General features: G+C 35.6%; 1 protein-coding gene across 1 annotated transcript in view; it reads left to right on the top strand.

Moving 5' to 3' along the window:
- LOC115216991 (U-scoloptoxin(05)-Sm1a) overlaps window positions 1-20,000 on the top strand; it is an 80,235-nt gene that overhangs the window by 29,300 nt on the left and 30,935 nt on the right. Inside the window, exon 2 of the mRNA XM_029786504.2 lies at window positions 16,966-17,110. Within this exon, the coding sequence (XP_029642364.1) occupies window positions 17,044-17,110 (67 nt within the window). The 5' untranslated portion in view covers window positions 16,966-17,043. The remainder of the gene's footprint in view (window positions 1-16,965; window positions 17,111-20,000) is intronic.

The following is a 20,000-nucleotide window of genomic DNA, read 5'->3' on the forward strand; positions in this document are numbered from 1 at the left end:
TCAGAACGTAACGGCAGACGAAATACCGCAAAGCATTTCGCCCGGCGTGCTATCGTTTCTGCCAGCTCGCCGCCTTAAGCATCACATAAATATTAGTTCAGTAAGCACGAAAACACTTTAAATGGAAAGCATAATAATTTCCAATAATGGAACTTAAGCCTTAATCCAGAGGAGGAATAGTTATTAAACAATTCTTAAATTAAATCAAGGGTGATGCATCGCTGTTCCAATTAATTAAGATTGATAAGAAACAGTGCGATGAGCACATTGTTTTGTTCAGGCACCACTTCACTGTGCTTTTGAGGTTGGATAATGTGACGTTCTCACATTTCCACAATTACCATTATGAGTAAAATGGAGCGGTTTTAAATCAGAATTGAAACTGTGACGCAGTCTCTGGTAGTAGAGTAGAAAAATTTACTTCCTGATAGCATTAACTGGCATAACGTAGACATTCTTTAATGGTGAATTCATCGACGGCATTTTTGCTTTTCGGATAGCTTGTTCCAGGTAGAGCTTATAAAACATTAAAGAAATATTATTGTAAGACGTTACGAAAATCAGTAACAATGTTTATCTTGTCTTGTTAAAGATATCCTATTAACGGTCATGGGATATGGTGTAGATGGGAATAGCGGATATAATCATGATGGTGTTCGAGTTTTTATATTTGGTTATATTTTTAGTTCCTGTGTACCTATGATAAAAATACCATTATCGGAACGCTTACTGATGAAGTCTGTCAAGTTAAAGGATGAATGATGATGATGATGATGATGAGGAGGAGGTGTGCGTGTGTACGTATGTGTGTCATGTGTGTATACACATACATACGTACATACACACATACATATATATATATATATAATATATATATTATATATAATATATATATATATATATATATATATATATATATATACATATATGCATATATACATACATACATACATACATACATACATACATACATACATATATATATATATATATTATATATGGTGTGTGTGAGTATTTATATACGTATACGCGCACGAGCACACAAACGCTCACACCCCCCACACACACGCACACACGTATATAGCAGGAAGAGATAAAGAGCAAAGGAAAGAAAGGTGAGTTGCAACAGATAGATAGATAGATAGATAGATAGATAGATAGATAGATAGATAGATAGATAGATAGATAGATAGATAGATAGACTTATCGGGAAAGGGAACAAAATTAAGCATTTTTGATTTGAGAAGTAAGTTGCACAAATAATATCTATATATATAAAACTGTAGTTGTGTGAGTGTCTGTCCCCTTCGATTTAGATTCCTAACTACTCCCACATTTTGCGGTGCAGTTTAACCAAATTCGGGTATCTTATAGTCGTAATTCATATCGAGCCCGTCTGGGTATTAGCGCGCGTCTACGATGAGTCTACGATTTAAAAAATAATTTAACATCATTTTTTATTCCATTTTAATGCATATTTTTTCGTGTGTCGATGGCGGCGGAGTTGGCGTCCACGCTCACATCTGCACCTGTGTTGCTTCTCCCCCTTCTTCCTTCCCTCGTGAAGCTGTGGGGAAGGGAGTGTAAGGAAATCAACGTCGTAATGCGTTGTCAAGGAGACCAGCGTTCTTTTAGAACAACGACTTCATGGCTTGAAGTCGCCAAAACAGAAATCGCTAAAAAAGCTGAAACAGATCCACAAAAATGGCAATTACCGCCACACAGGGCAGGTTTCCAGTGCAAACAATTTGCACAACCGAATGTTTTAGTTGTTGCACAAATCTTTATATATAAAAGTAAGGTTGTGTGTCTATCTCCTACGAATTAGATTCCTAACTACTCCCACATTTTGCGGTGCAGTGTAACCAAAACCGGGTATCTTATAGCCGTGATTCATATCGAGCCCTTCTGGGTATTAGCGCGCGTCTACGATGAGTCTACGATTTAAAAAAAAATTACCATAATTTTTTATTCCATTTTAATACATTTTTCGCTATTATATAAGGGAAGTAACTCTCTAAAAATGTCTACGATGAGTCAACGATTAAAAAAAAAATTACCATCATTTTTTATTCCATTTTTAATGCATTTTTTGCTATTTTTTTGCTATAACTCACTAAAAATGTTTATATAGTTATTTCCCTTACAAACCCGAGCAATGCCGGGCGATACTGCTAGTCATATATAAATTTCATACATTAACTACAGAAATTTCTTCTGTAGTTAATGTATGAAATTATAGCAGGTTTTCGAAGTACTTTAAATTGATCTTGAAAAACCGAGAAAATACTCGTTAACTTACACAACACTGTCACGTACACAGCACAAGGGCAATGTGCTAGTAGAAATTGTTGAGTGCCGTTCTCTGTTGTAAAGTTAAGCTAGAACAATATTTGGAAAACTAATTACACATATCTAAACATTAGATTTGATACTGATTGGTTCTCTACTCATTCCATAGATGAGCTGTTTTCTCTCATTTCAAGTACTGATCAATAGTAAGTAGGTCCAAACACGGGTTATTAAAACACGGGTTAATAAATTCCATGAGATTTCCATTATGTAAAGCTATAACATAAATAAACATAGTTAGGGGTGGGGAGACTAAACCTGTATAAAGCACTAAAAGTATTAAATAAAAATTGCTTTATGATTCGTGTATGACTCATGTTTTCGTTTAGCCTTGAAATATTCTATGTTGTTTCAGTATTATTCTGTGCAGTCTTTTCCCTATTGGCATCCATTATTGACAAGTGTCGTCTATCAGATAACGCCAGACAGTTGTGCTATATCTACGTGACACATATGTGTCATCACTTTGAATAGTTGAGATTCTTAATTCCTTTTATACAAACATTCGCTTTTAAACAATACGATTGACCTGTGATTTGAAGGCATGGGAACCTTTTCCATTTCAAAAGAAGTTTCTTCAAACAAATATTAATTCATTATGCCGCAGTATATAGTTTGAACTATGTCTTTAGAAACTATGATCAAGAGGAAAAAAGATTAACTAAAGATTAACCTTCTATTTAGAAGATATGGTTTGCAATTGCGGTCAAGGATTTAAATTATAAACTCATATGTCTTTAAAGCAAAATCTTATCTGGGCAAGTTATGACATCATCATCGTATCAATTAACAGATTGTTGGGTCGTGTCCAGCTTCTGGCTCTTTGCTGTGGATATGCTAAAGTTAATTTCACTTCCAGTGGCTCATTCCAACTTCTATGAATTGGTGCCATATTAGTAACGATTCCATGTTAGAAATAGAGGGAGATTTCTGTCAAGTGTTTCGTTGGCTGATTTGTTGTGTTTAACTCAAATCCCATCGGGATGAATAGCTTTAGGAGACACTGTAATGGAATCATTAAGACTAATTTACTCTTTGACAGATGTGTCTGATTAAGAAATGAACGGAAATTGATTCTATCATGCTTTATAGAATCACTTTCTTTTGACTTTTAATAGGACTTATGTTAACTCGTTGCTTAGACTTACACAAGCCCTGATGAAACACATCTATGAACAAATGTCGTCCTGTCTTTTTGAGGGTGTTCAGGAATACAGTACCCAGTGCACTGCTTCCCATTTTGAAGACTGGGTATGATTTCGAGAGAGACTCGTCAACTATTTCTAACAGGTAAATTGTTACAATGATTTAGTGTTCGATTAAAATCGAAATCGAATTGCGTGAGTTTCTTTCTCTGAAGTGATATCCCGCAAATATATATATATATATATATAATAAATAAATAAATAATGATCCAATTTGTTTATAGGAGAAACATTTTAAGCTGTCGTGTTCATACTTTCCTTAATGACATTAACAGTTTCAGTTGGCTCTTCGAGCCTCAGTCTGAATTCATACTCCTAACAAAGGAGTATCTAAGTAAAACGAAGGCGAAATGGCTTTAAATAGGAAACGAACTCGCATTGCAGATTTGGTTCCTTTAGAATTTACTTACTTCGCTACAATGATAACAGAACATACAAGTTTCATAAATAAATAGGATCCCATAAAGTAAGGATACCTTAAAAGTAATTATCTGCATTAGCGGTGTATTTCATCCCAACTAAATCTGCATTTACAATAATCCCGCAAAGTATTTAGTCTTCATTCTATGCCAAACAACGTCAAATGTTCTAAGACACCTACCTTATCAGTTTCTCAGATTTAGCAAGTTCTGTGCGCCTACCCAAATCCACCCGACACTCCTGCATCTCCACGCCTCGTCAACATTATTGTGATTCACCTAAGAATCCTGCATTAAATTTTCTTCTTCCTTTCCCCCCTTAGCATCTAGTTCTCTAGAATTCCTCCTGGGTCACGTTTTAACTGAATATATTGATCAAACAGGAGTTGAACACTAATTATATAATCTGTTGGTTAGGGTTTGAAATATAAACATCACTTCTCTTAAACATTAATTTCTTTTATTTGACTATCAATCACATGGACACGTGCCACACGGTCTATTACATTAGTACTGGACGAATTGAACTTAGTACCAGTCAGTGAAGAATCTATCATCATTACAGATTTGGACTATCGTACTCTCTGCAAGTATTCCGACAAGTTTTCTGGTTTGAAACTGACTAGCTTGATGAGCTTCTTCTTGCAATAACAATCAGTGAACTATGATTTCTTCTTCATTTTAGTCTTCAAGGTTATGAAAAGATTATGAGCGAGGCTCTTTTGTCTTCCATTAAAGTCTTAAAGCAATAGGGAGTGGGTCGGTGTCAACTGGGCGACTTGAAGCATCGGTGATAATCATTACAGAAATAAGAGGAGAGCGAAATGGACAGAAAGGAAGAGAGAAAAGGAGGGAGTGAAAGAAAAAAGAGAGAAAGTGGGAGAGAAAGAGAGAGAGAGAGAGAGAGAGAACAGGGAGAGAGAGAAAGAGGGAGAGCCAGAAAGAGTGAAAGAGAAAGAGAAGAGATGGAAAATTTTAAGTTTCTCGTGGTTGTTTATGAATAACTGTTTCCATTGCCTTTAAAAGATGTAGTAAGAGAGGTTTCTTGAAGATGATTATAGAATTGTATTAAATGTCTGGCAAAAGTTTTAATGAGGGCGCATCGTTATAGAGTATTTTTGGTGAAACATTCCTGATATATAAATCAGAGTATTTGATATCTTTCAGGTAACATAAGAGCTTACGATCTTGATGGACGGGAAAATTAAGTGATGAGAATAAAATAAACGAAATTCCATTCGTGATTGATTTCTGTTTAATTGTAGAGTTGGCGGTATAACTAATAAGTGAAAACAGTATGTTCACATTGGAAGAAAATATAGGAATACCTCAACTGACGTCGCTAATTAATTCCTAAACATGTGATTTAACTCGAAAAGCGACGTAGCACGAAAATATATTTTTGAAAACTTTATTAGTTTATATCTGTTTTAATAAATGATTTATATATGTTTTCACGTGTATTTTGATTTTCTACATCAGTGTTAGTGTGATTTTTTTTTTTTTTTTTTTTGAAAACGTTTATGCTTTTAAATACTTTCGCTGAGACCGGCGTAAAGTTTATTTTTCCATTAATTTCTTTTATTTGACTATCAATCACATGGACACGTGCCACACGGTCTATTACATTAGTACTGGACGAATTGAACTTAGTACCAGTCAGTGAAGAATCTATCATCATTACAGATTTGGACTATCGTACTCTCTGCAAGTATTCCGACAAGTTTTCTGGTTTGAAACTGACTAGCTTGATGAGCTTCTTCTTGCAATAACAATCAGTGAACTATGATTTCTTCTTCATTTTAGTCTTCAAGGTTATGAAAAGATTATGAGCGAGGCTCTTTTGTCTTCCATTAAAGTCTTAAAGCAATAGGGAGTGGGTCGTGTCAACTGGGCGACTTGAAGCATCGGTGATAATCATTACAGAAATAAGAGGAGAGCGAAGTGGACAGAAAGGAAGAGAGAAAAGGAGGGAGTGAAAGAAAAAAGAGAGAAAGTGGGAGAGAAAGAGAGAAAGAGAGAGAGAGAACAGGAGAGAGAGAAAGAGGGAGAGCCAGAAGAGTGAAAGAGAAAGAGAAGAGATGGAAAATTTTAAGTTTCTCGTGGTTGTTTATGAATAACTGTTTCCATTGCCTTTAAAAGATGTAGTAAGAGAGGTTTCTTGAAGATGATTATAGAATTGTATTAAATGTCTGGCAAAAGTTTTAAATGAGGGCGCATCGTTATAGAGTATTTTTGGTGAAACATTCCTGATATATAAATCAGAGTATTTGATATCTTTCAGGTAACATAAGAGCTTACGATCTTGATGGACGGGAAAATTAAGTGATGAGAATAAAATAAACGAAATTCCATTCGTGATTGATTTCTGTTTAATTGTAGAGTTGGCGGTATAACTAATAAGTGAAAACAGTATGTTCACATTGGAAGAAAATATAGGAATACCTCAACTGACGTCGCTATTAATTCCTAAACATGTGATTTAACTCGAAAAGCGACGTAGCACGAAAATATATTTTTGAAAACTTTATTAGTTTATATCTGTTTTAATAAATGATTTATATATGTTTTCACGTGTATTTTGATTTTCTACATCAGTGTTAGTGTGAGTTTTTTTTTTTTTTTTTTTTTGAAAACGTTTATGCTTTTAAATACTTTCGCTGAGACCGGCGTAAAGTTTATTTTTCCATTAATTTCTTTAAAAAAAAACAACCTAAAGTCTAAAATATGTAGCTCGAAACCACATATGTTAAGATGTATCTTTAATAAGTTAATCGTACAATTTGTAAGAAAGAACAAACATTTGCTTTAGAATTGGTATAATGCATGTTAAGAAAAAGATACAAATGTGCGTTTATAGTATATGCTCCATTAAGTGACGACACATGACAGGATTTTTAAAGCACCGAGAAAAATGCCTTGCTTTATTGTGTTACGCCCCTTTACTTAGTAAAAGCAGAATCGCTGATTTGGTCAAAATAACAAAGGAATTCCCTTTCTGGAGTGATGTTTTTCTTTTTTTTTTTCTGGGTGGAGAAGTTCGTACTGTAGTCGATATAATAGGTGCCAGAATGTAGTAGGCTTTTAATCAATGATACTGTAGCGAAATATATGATCGCACGACAATAAGTATACAATATGGAAATTAGTATGCTTGCTTCAAAAGGTAATGAGGAACCAAACCAATGATGTGTAGTTACAATGACTTTATATCAGTTTGAAGTGGAGCGCTATTAAAAGACTGAGATATTCTCTTCCTACCAAACACACACATGCATATATATATATATATATATATATATATATTATATATATATATATATTCTGCACCTTGTGCACACATGCGTGTATGGACGCTTTATATGTGGTTTTTGTACGTATGTATGTATATATGTATGTGTGTGTATGTATGTATGTATGTATGTATGTAGTATGTATGTATGTATGTATGTATGTATGTATGTATGTATGTATAGGCAGACATACGGATAGATAGATATAGATGTTTATATGTATCTAAGTATGTAATCATTATCGACACTAAGATATCTATATTCCCTTACAAAACACGTTTTAAAGCAATATTCCCACTTGTTTTCTGTATCGTGACAAGTTACAAAAGAAAAACTTTGGCTCGGTTAATCATTTGAACTTTTCAAGCGAAAGCTGATATCTGTCGACTTTCCACTGAAAATCTGTTTGCAATGTAGGAGATGAATTCAATAATATAGCCAACCCACGGGTCGCCATTGTATTTCGTATAAATAAAAACAGTGACGCCTTGTATTATAGCTTCGGGTGATTTGTAAACATATATCACTTGAAGATAGATTTCTCACAGTCTTGAGTAAACTATTTGTCTAGTTCCATAATATCTTAATGTTTCAAAGATTTCGAATAGTTTTTATTTAAACTTATGCTCGCGTGTTTTTCACTGAAAATAAATTTGGAGGATTGAGGATAAAAATTAAAGAACAAAAACTAAAAATAAGCTTATGGAGTGTGCAGTTGGGTGATACAATTATACGAAAAACAACGTTCTCTTCTATGTTCTCAGTCTTCTCGCCTACGAACTGTACAAAGGAGTGATGAGTGACGGAATGCAACTTTAAAATGCTATCGTTCTTTGCGGACCTGTGTTTGGTTATGTCAAATAAAATGTAAAGAATGAGTACTGGAGTGGAGATTACTTCATAAGTTCAATGTTCATTCTCATATTATCAGTTGAGACTGTTGATTCATTTGACTTGCACTGTTTTTTTCTTATTCTGGCACTAAAAACTGTCTTTTTATCCTATGCCAGTAATAGCGTCCGAGATACTGGCGAAGTTGAAAGGATGGTGCGCTCCACTCCGGGTGGAATTTTTGAGAGGCGGCATTTCAGATGCGTATTTGCCTAATGTGGTACGAACTCCTCTGAATCTGCTGCTGATCCAAGGAAATTTGGGGTGGTCTGTGTCAGTAAAAAGGTATATACATACATACATACATACATACATACATACATACATACATACATACATACATACATACATGCATATATGTATAGTGGAGGCGCGTGGCTTAGTGGTTAGGGTGTCAGCATCATGATCGTAAGATTGTGGTTTCGATTCCTGAACCGGGTGACGTATTGTGTTCTTGAGCAAGACACTTCATTTCACGTTGCTCCAGTCCACTCAGCTGGCAAAAATGAGTAACGCTGCGATGGACTGGCGTCCCGTCCAGCTGGGGAACACATACGCCATTGAAACCGGGAAATCGGGCCCATGAGCCTGGCTAGACTTTAAAAGGGCGCATTTATTTTATTTTACATACATACATACATACATACATACATACATACATACATACATACATACATACGCACGCACGCACGCACACACGCATACACACTCACACAAACACACACACACACACTGAAAATCATGAGTCAGGATTAATCCCAAAACGTCAACTTTCTCTTTGCTTCACGCCAGAGGAATTTATCCAAACACACGGGCATCTCTGTGGTTTTACTCTACAAGGTTTAAAGGCTGAGTACTGAATTTTGCGCACGTTAATAATGCAGTCGAATCCAAAGATCCAGTATTCGTTGAAACGAATAATTCTAATAATAATTATCCTCAGAAAAAAAAAAAAGTCTCAGTACTTCAATTTGTGTTATTGTTAAAGGTATTATTTAAATATGAAACAGCCGAGAGAATTATTAAGTAAATATTGTGAGATAGAATTATTAAGTTCTTCTTCTTCTTCTTCTTCTTCTTCTTCTTCTTCTTCTTCTTCTTCTTCTTCTTCTTCTTCTTCTTCTTCTTTTCTTCTTTTTCCTCTTCTTCTTCTTCTTCTTCTTCTTCTTCTTCTTCTTCTTCCTCCTCCTCTTCGTCTTCCTCTTCGTCTTCGTCTTCTTCTTCTTCTTCTCTTCTTCTTCTTCTTCTTCTTTTTGTTGTTCTTCTTTACATTTTATCTGCACATTTGTTACAATCACTTGCCGAGACACACCCAGTGTCCTAAGGCCTGTGAAGAGTAAGATAGGACTGAAACCTTGGAGTTTGGAAGTGGCAGGGGTAGTAGTGAAATATCATCATGTAGTACAACGCAGACATTTAAATTGATAGGGATTTCTAAGGCTGTGGGCAGTACCTATCAACACAATCTTTTGGATTTCTCTGTGACATAATTCTCCTGGGATGTTATCTAGATGTTTCTGACGTCCCTTTTTTATTATCATCATCATGATTATTGTTTAAAAATAAAAGAAGTCATCATCATCATCATCATCATCATCATCATCATCATCATCATTATCATTATTATTATTATTATTATTATTTATTATTATTATTATTATTATTATTATTATTATTATTATTATTATCATTCAGTAGTTTTATTTTTATAGCGTGCTTTCACTTCACTACCGAGCGCAGCTCTGTGTGCCTTGGGTATGTGCTGTGATTTGTTGTGATGCTCTGATGGTTATTGTATGGAAAGTGCTCTGCGTAGGATGTGTGCAGTGCCTAATAGTGCAATTTTCTGTATGTTATATGTGTTTGTAAGTCCTGGTGTTTTTGTTATGTATTTGTCTGAATATTTTTTTATCATGCCTAATGCACCTACTATGATAGGATTGTTTCTGTTTTAGATTCCACATTCTGGTTACCTCTATTTCCAGGTCTTTGTATTTTGAGAGTTTCTCCATTCTTTTAGAGACACGTTGTCATCTGCCGGTATTGATACATCAATTAGAAAGCATATTATTATTATTATTATTATCATCATTATTATTATTATTATTATTATTATTATTATTATTATATTATTATTATTATTATTATATCATCATCATCATCGTTTTTGTTGTTATTATTATCATTATTGTTGTTGTTGTTGTTGTTACACAAGACAAAATTGTATAGTTTAGCTGATGATGTTTTATCGTAGATTTTCATTAATAAACATTATATAAACAGTAAACGTTTTGTTCGACCAATATTACTCTTGGGTCGTAGTTGTAAATTTGACTGACTAAAAACACTCGCCATACCGATTCATTAGCGGTTATGATTGACTGTATTACAACTATCATTTTCTTAAGGTAGCAAAAGATTTACAATAATTATTTTTCACTTTGGCACAAGCTCCAGGTTTATAAACAGGCGATTGAACAAACCTCAGAATATTGCTATGTATCTTATTTCCTTATTGCCCACAAGAGGCTAAACATAGAGGGGACAAACAAGGACAGGCAAAGGGATTAAGTCGATTAGATCGATCCCAATGCGTAACTGGTACTTATTTATCGACCCCCGAAAGGATGAAAGGCAAAGTCGACCTCGGCGGAATTTAAACTCAGAACGTAACGGCAGACGAAATACGGCTACGCATTTCGCCCGGCGTGCTAACGATTCTGCCAGCTCACCGCCTGTATCTTATTATATCAACTGTCAGAATGAACGGCAAAGTTGACGTCGGCTGAGTTTTGAACGAAGACCCTTAAAAAGATGTAGCTAAATACCAAACACCATTTTGTCAAGCACTTTACTGGTTTCGTAAGCTATTGTCGTTTTAACCTTTCCGAATATTACATTTAAGATGGCAGCAGTTATGTTCTGAATATACAGTACTTCATGTAATACTTAGTTTCGAATCTATGCCTTTTGAGCCCAAGTCTCTTCAAATCAATTGAATCTTCTATCCGGCGAAAAGCCAATCTCAAAATATTAGTCTCTTCTACATTTCACGATGTATTAACATACACGTCATTTACTTTTATTTTTAATACATTTGAAGATGAAAGGCGGCGATTTGGCAGAATCGTTAGCATGAAAAGTGACAAGCTGACAGAATCGTCAGAACGTTGGACAAATGCTTAGCGGCATTTCGTCCATCTTTACGTTCTGAATTCAAATTCCACCGAAGTCGAATTTACCTTTCACCTTTTCGGGGGTCGATAAAATAAATACCGGTTGAGCAGTAAGGAGGTCGATGTAATCAAATTACTTTCCTTCCCCTAAATTGCTGGCATTGTGCCGAGATTTGAAGATGATGCAACTTATCACTAAACATCTATTCTAGTTTTTATACCTGATTAACCCTTTAACATTGTGGAAATCGATAAAATGAGTAGCAGTAATACATACTGTGTAAATTCTATTGCTGTAACTCTGCCTACCAGCTGACCACCCGCTCATATAAGAAACTCATATTACGAGTGCCTCTCCTTGGTTACTTGATTTGCTAGAAATGACAGCCAAATTTCCTTCCAATCACACTATATCGTCTTAAGAACTGTTACATTGATAATATAGTCCTAGATACATTGTAATGTAAAAATATAAGGCACGAGTGTGGCTGTGTGGTAAGAAGCTTGCTTCCCAACCACAAGGTTCCAGGTTCAGTCCCACTGCGGGGCACCTTTTACTCTAGCCTCAGGCCAAACGAAGCCCTGTGAGCGGGTTTGATAGATTAAAACTGAAAGAAGCATGTCATGTGTGTGTGTGTATGTGTGAGTGTGTGTGCGCGCGCGCGCGTGTGTGTGTCTGTGTGTGCGTGCGTGCATGTGTGGCTGGCCTCCACCCCCGCTTGACAACTGGGATTGGTGTGATTACGTCCTCGTAACTTAGTGGTTCGGCAATAGAGACTGATAGAATAAGTAACAGGCGCCATATATATATATATACATATGAGCGTGTGTATGTGTGTATATGTGTGTGTGTGTGCGTGTGCGTGGTGTGTGTGTGTGTGTGTGTGTGTGTGTGTGTGTGTGATAAGTAGTGGAATCGATTCGCTTGACTAAAGTGCTTCCAGTCTAATGACTCAAAAGAGCAAAAGGTGAAAAATCATATATATATATATATGATCTTTCATCTTTTGCTCTTTTATATATATATATATATATATAAAGACAAAAAGGTAAGATGGTAATGACTTGAACGTTAGGGTTGAGGCTGAGATTATCTCATAGGCGTGCTTGAAAAGAGGTGACCTGGAGCTAAAGGAATAATAGCAGTAACAACAACTACAACCAATATCATAAATGTCCAGTAAACTCAAGTAGGTTGCTGGATTAACAGATGTTCTATCTTTCTATCATTACGCATTGTACGAATCATGCAAGAAAAGTTGATCTCTCTATCCAGGCTATTTACTCTGGCTTGCCAAGAATTGATTCTCTAGAGCAGTGGTTCTCAGCCGGAGATCATATGGCCCCTGAGGGTCCATATAAGATTTTTGGGGTCTACACAATAAAATAGTAAATTGGGAATTTTTAAGGGTCCCAGAATAAATTTTGCTTTATATGTATGTATTGGTATGTATTGCAATAAACAACTAGGTTCCTCTCTCTGTTACTTTACATAGTTCAACCTAGACAAGTTAATGTATGAAAAGCAAAATAAGAATTTTGGAAGTTTCTTTAAATCTAGTTTTTAAACATCGAATGGCTATGGGGGTCCACCAAAATGAAATAATAATCAAAGAGGTCCTTGCTTTAGATTATACCTATTTCTTTACTACCCACAAGGGGCTAAACACAGAGATGGCATACAAGGACAGACAAACGGATTAAGTCGATTATATCGACCCCAGTGCGTAACTGGTGCTTATTTAGTCGACCCCGAAAGGATGAAAGGCAAAGTCGACCTCGGCGGAATTTGAACTCGGCAGACGAAATACCGCTAAGCATTTCGCCCGGCGTGCTAACGATTCTGCCAGCTCACCACCTTTCTACCAGCTCGCTTTAGAGTATACCTTCTTGCCAGAAACATGGTACCACATAACAACCAGGGGTGGTGCTAGTTGGTGCGGGGCCCAATTACAGAATTGTCAGTAGGACCCTCTACTCTACAAGATTGAAGATTTGATGTTTTATGCTTTGTGTAGTACGCTAGCGAAGCCAAAAAGCATTGAGGACTTGAGGTTTCACCATTATCCACAATGATATACTAAACATTCATCATAGCCTCTTCGCTGTGCACGGGACCTTCTTTGGTGCGGAGCCCAATTTGAACAAGTTTAATTGGCTTAAACCCGACCCTGATGGTAACATTACATCTTACTCTTAATATTCGTCATGCAGTTATCATGTAAGCATATTTTATGCAAGGTTAAACTTGGAAATATCGTATTATGGATGCTGTTTGTCCCACATGTATTTTCTTAAATAATTACAAAGAAAATCATTAACAAATCTTCGTAAGAGCCTCTTAAGGTTATATCTACTTGTAATAGATTACATTGGTATTACACCTTGTATCATTTCATGATGAAATCTAAAATATCAAAGTTGTGTCGCTGTTGGAGAGAGTGAGGGGAAAGAAGGGCGAACGTCCCAATGGAATTTCACTTCATAACAAACCACGATAAAGTTGAAATGATAAATTACGCGCACGCTCCTACGTACATACACACCCACGCACGTACACATCTGAACAATACACGCACGCGCGTATCTAAGCGTCTGCGTGCATGTGTATATATACACACACACGTATGTATACATGCGTGTATGTGTGTGTGTGCGCGCGTGCATTCGCGCACAAAGTATATACACGACCATATACACATGAACACACAACCATGGATACACATAAACACACAACTATATTATATATATCTGTATATATATATATATATATATATATATATATATATATATATATATATATATATATATATAATATATATATAATATATTCATACCACACACACACACATATATATATATATTCATAACACACACACACACATATATATATTATAGTACACATAAAAATAGACTCACGCACACACACGTACACAAACACACGCACACACGTTAAAAAGCATGTGTGTGTGCGTGCGTGCGTGTGTGTGGTGTGTGTGTGGTGTGTGTGTGTGTGTGTGTGTGTGTGTGTGTGTCTGTGTTTGTGTGTGTCTGTGTTTGTGTGTGTGTGTGTGTGTTTTCAGTTTTAGGTATAACTTCGGTTCTGTATATGATGGAATCCTTCCTTCAAAAAGACTATTCAAAGAATTTATTACATCTTAAAAGATTGTTAATTTTCAACATATCGCTCCTAATTATTATACAGAGCATAATGAATTTCTAAAGGTCTAGAAATATGCACTGTAGCACGTCTTCAGTCAAACCCTAAATTACATTAGTTTCTGTAACCCATAACACTTCTGCAGAACGATATATCTTTACATTAGTTGTACTGGTTATACGCCGAAATATTGAAGTAGGAATCCTTTCTCCTATAGGTACAAGGCTTGAAATGTTGGGAGAGGGGGTGGAATCTCAATTATATCGACACCACTTTTTTTATTAGTACTTAATTTATCGACGCCGAAAGGGGTGAAAAGCAAAGTCAACCTCGACGGGATTAGAACTCAAAACACTAAGACGGACGAAATGCCGCTAAGCATTTTTTCCGGCGTGCTAACGATTCTGCCAGCTCCCCGCCTTGTTTGAAGTAATAATAATTTTTTAAACAATTATAAAGTTTTTTTCTTCTTTTTTTTCTAAAGAACGACGGTAATGTAGGTGCATCAGCTTCCTAAATGCTTTTTCTAGATTAATTCTTACATAAATGGTATTAATATCATGAAAACGTAACTAAATTAATATTGAATTGAAAATTGTGGAATGACTTCATAATAATCATGTGTACGCGCCACCATATATATACAAATACGCTCATAAACACATATATTGTGAGAATGAATATATATATGTGTGTGTGTATGTGTGTGTGTGCATCCGTGTGTGTTTGTGCGTTCGTGTGTGTGTGAGATCGTGGGTGTGTGCGTGTGAGATATATGTGTGTGTGCGTGTGTGAGATATATGTGTGTTTGTATAAAATAATGTTTGTGGCTTATTAGCAATTTAAATTTGTCTTTAGGTTATATTTATATATATATATATATATATATATATATATATATGTATACGTGTGTATATGTTTGTGTGTCTGTGTTTGCCCCCCCCCCCCACATCGTTTGACAATCGATGCTGGTGTATGTCTATATAACTTAGCAGATTGGCAAAAGAGACCGATAGAATAAGTACTAGGCTTACAAAGAATAAGTCCTGGGGTCGATTTGCTCGACTAAAGGCGATGCTCCAGCATGGCCGCTGTCAAGTAACTAAAACAAGCAAGTATGTATGTATGTATGTATGTATGTATGTATGTATGTATGTATGTATGTATGTATGTATGTATGTATGTATGTATGTATGTATTATAGTGGCTTCGTGATTCGAAGATTGTGATTTCGGTTCTTGGATTGGGCGATGTGTTGTGTTTTTGATCGAAACCCTTCATTTCACATTGCTCCAGTCCACTCAGCTGGCAAAAATGAGTAATCCTCCGAGAGACCTGTTTAGGGGTAAAATATATATATACGCATGGAAAACGGGAAACCGGTCTTATGAGTCTATGTCACACAGAAAGGAAATTTATTCCGTCTACCAAATCCAGTCACAAAGCTTTGGCAAGCCCGAGGCTATAGTAGAAAATGCTCGCCCAAGGTGCCACGCAGTGGGATTGAACCTGGAACCATGTTGTTGGGAAGCAAGCTTCTTACTACACTGCCAATCCTGCGCCTATGTATATATTATATATATATATATAATATATATATATATATATATATATATATAATATGTATGTGTGTGTATATGTGTATTTAGGTGTCTGTTGTTTTGTCTCTCCATGATCGCTTGACAACCGATGTTGGTGTATTTACGTCCCCGTAACATAGCGGTTCGGCAAAAGAGACCGATAGAATAAGTACTAAGTTTTCAAAGAATAAGTCCTACGGTTGTTTTGTTCGACTAAAGGCGTTGCTCCAGCATGGCCGCAGTCAAATGACAAGAATAAAAGAATATATATTTATATATTACCCTTTACCCTTATATATATTACCCTTTATAATTTTATATATATATGTATGTTTACCTCTCTCTCTCTCTCTCTCTATATATATATATATATATATGCGTACATATATATATATACACATACATGCATACCTACATACATGCATTATACACCACACACACACGTGTGTGTGTATATATGCATTATGTATGTATATATGTATGTATATATATATATATATAATATATATATATATATATCTATATATATATATATATATATATATATATGATACATGTGTACATATGCGTGTGTACAGAAATACATACGATCATACACACACTCACACACACACACACACACACACACCACACACACACACACGTAAATCTGAATCTCTCATCCTCTATATTCAGCAGGGATGGGGGAGATTTGATGAAAAAGGGAGAGAGAAGTGAGGAATAGAAGAATGAAATAAAAATGTTAAAATTTCATTGCCTCACTTCCTTCTTGGGAATGGGTGGAGATTATTTCACGTATAATCGGAATACAAATGAGGGGATTTCTCCCTTCTAAACATTCTATCTCCCTTCCTTTACCATTTATACTGAATAAGTTTTCTGTCCACAGATATTAAAAAGCAAACGACGGCTGTTCTTTGGGAATTAAAACTTACCACGGTGAAGATAAATTTGAGAAGTAGCAGCAATGACACAAGTCAAATTGCAAGTACTTTACTTTGCCATGGTACATCTATTACTCCTCGTTTCCAAAGGTAAGTGAAAAAACAAATTAATAAATACCCACACATATAAATAGATATGCGTGTACACATGTATGTATGTATGCGTGTATGTGTATGTATATATATATAAATTATAATTTAGGGTTTTAGAGTCAAGTTTTGGCTGCTATTTCCAGCGTGGTGGTATCTCTTAGATACCCTAAATTATAATTTTAATAATAATTATACATTCATGAAGGTTTTTATTCCCTTGCTGGCCACCTGATAACATCGATATTTAATAACGATCTACCCTTATAATTATATATATATATATATATATATAGAATATATATATATATATAATATATGTAATATATGTAAAATCAATTTAGCATTAAACTGAAGAATCACTCCATAGCTTTTGGTAAAGTGCATGTTTATGCAACTTTTACGAGTAGAATGGCGATAATGACTATGAAGTATTGAAGTATGCACACACATATACACACACATACAGAAACACACACACACATGTATATGTATGTATAGCATATATACAGACGTATATGCATATGTATAAATATCTGTTACGTGCGTGCGAGTGTGTGCATGTTTGTGTTTGGGCGTTGATATTAATGTACTTGCTTTTGTTTTTAATTCCAAGTTTTCCCTTTTTATTTACATGGTTGATAATCCTTTCTGCTATAGGCACAAAGGGTGGAATTTGTGGGGAGGGGGACAGTTGAGTACGTCAACCCCAGTACCCAACTGGTACTTATTTCATCGACCTCGAAAAGATGAAAGGCAAAGTCGACCCCGGCGGTATTTGAACTCAGAACGTAGCGACGGGTGAAATACCTATTTCTTTACTACCCAAAAGGGGCTAAATATAGAGGGGACAAACAAGGACAGACAAACGGATTAAGTCGATTATGTCGATCCCAGGGCGTAACTGGTACTTATTTAATCGACCCCGAAAGGATGAAAGGCAAAGTCGACCTCGGCGGAATTTGAACTCAGAACGTAACGGCAGACGAAATGTCGCTTAGCATTTCGCCCGGCGTGCTAACGTTTCTGCCAGCTCACCGATAATAAGCTGTTGTATTGGCGGTTGTTAAATTGCATGAATAGATAAAATGCACGCTCACACACCACACACACACATACGTGTGCATTTATGCATATACATAAATATATTTAACAACGGGTACTCCGTGGGTTACGAGGACGGGGTTTCCAGTTGATCAGCTTGCACGTGAAATTAAGTGGGTGAGCACACCACTGACATGTGTGTACTCTTAACTTAGTTCTTAGGGAGATTTCACTGCGACAGTGTGTGACAAGGCCAGCCTTTTGAATTACAGGTACAACTCAGTTTTGCTAGCTGAATATATACATATACATACCACCACATATATATATGTGTATATATATGTGTATGTATATATATATATATATATATAATATATATATATATATATATATATATATTTATATATATGCATACATTCACACTTACAGGTGTGCGTGCATGTATGCGCGCGTGTGTGTATGTATGTGTGTGTGTGTACGTGTGCGTCCGTATGTGTGTGTGTTAATGGACATAAACAAATGCAAAGAGAACGTTCTCATACGCACATATACACGCACATATATACACATACATATACACGCACATATATATAAATACATACTCACACGCATATATACACGCATGCACACACACACACACACATATGCGTGCGCGTGCGCATTTGGGATTGTCAGTTTCTTTACAGTTTTGCAATAACATCAAGATCGACAAAAGACTGCAACAAAACACTGTCGAAGATGCGATGCGATGCGACTGCAAATGAAAGCAAGTGGTTGTGATATGAACTTCATTGGCACACATCTATAAACAAATATCCGTATATGCATTTGGAAGAAATCGATAGATAGATAGATAGATAGATAGATAGATAGATAGATAGATAGATAGATAGATAGATAGATAGATAGATATAAAGGTAGATAGATAGATAGATAGATAGATAGATAGATAGATAGATAGATAGATGGATAGATAGATGGATAGATAGATAGATAGATAGATAGAGATAGTAGATAGATAGATAGATATGAAGGTAGATAGATAGATAGATAGATAGATAGATAGATAGATAGATAGATAGATAGATAGATAGATAGATCAAGACGTATGGCGGAGATGGAGAGGGAAAGAGGAAGGGACACTGTTGGCATTATGTAAAGTGTTGCTTGAAACTAATTAACGGTGACGGAAGCAAACGTCGTACCACACACCCACGCTTGCACTTATATATATAATCAAAGTAAGCAATAAGAATATCTTCGGTAATTTGGTACGATCGTTTCATGCTACATCATTTTATTAAACATTGTAAATATTACATCAGTTTTAAAATGTTGAGCAATCTTCAGCCATTCATAGAGGTTTTCTATCAATACATATACTTATTTCCATGTCGATTGCTAACATTATAAAGAGGGTAGATATACAGACAGAGAGGTTGATTTTATTGTTAAGAACATTATAGTGTTATAATATAGAATTATGGTAGGCCAGAATTAGTGCCCCAACTTTATGTGTCCCAATTATATGTGTCTATTAGTCCTGTAGTTTCTTGATGCATGCTGTTATCATTTCTACATGTCACTGATTATTCGACGTGTCGAATTTTGTGAGGGAATGCTGGCAGAAGCTAGAGATTCCAGATTTTTTGATCGACTCATTTTCTCTGATGAAGTGACCTTCCATGTTTCCGGTCACATCGACCGCCATAACTACTTCTATTATTCAGAAGATAACCCTAGAGTGGTTTGGGAAAAGCCCGTCAATTCACCTTCTCTTGTCTTCAGGAATTTGTGCATTCTATATTCAACGATAGACGATGACTGGTGATTGTTACCTAGCGTT

The sequence above is a fragment of the Octopus sinensis genome, linkage group LG1, assembly GCF_006345805.1.
Source record: "Octopus sinensis linkage group LG1, ASM634580v1, whole genome shotgun sequence".
Taxonomy (NCBI): Eukaryota; Metazoa; Mollusca; class Cephalopoda; order Octopoda; family Octopodidae; genus Octopus; species Octopus sinensis.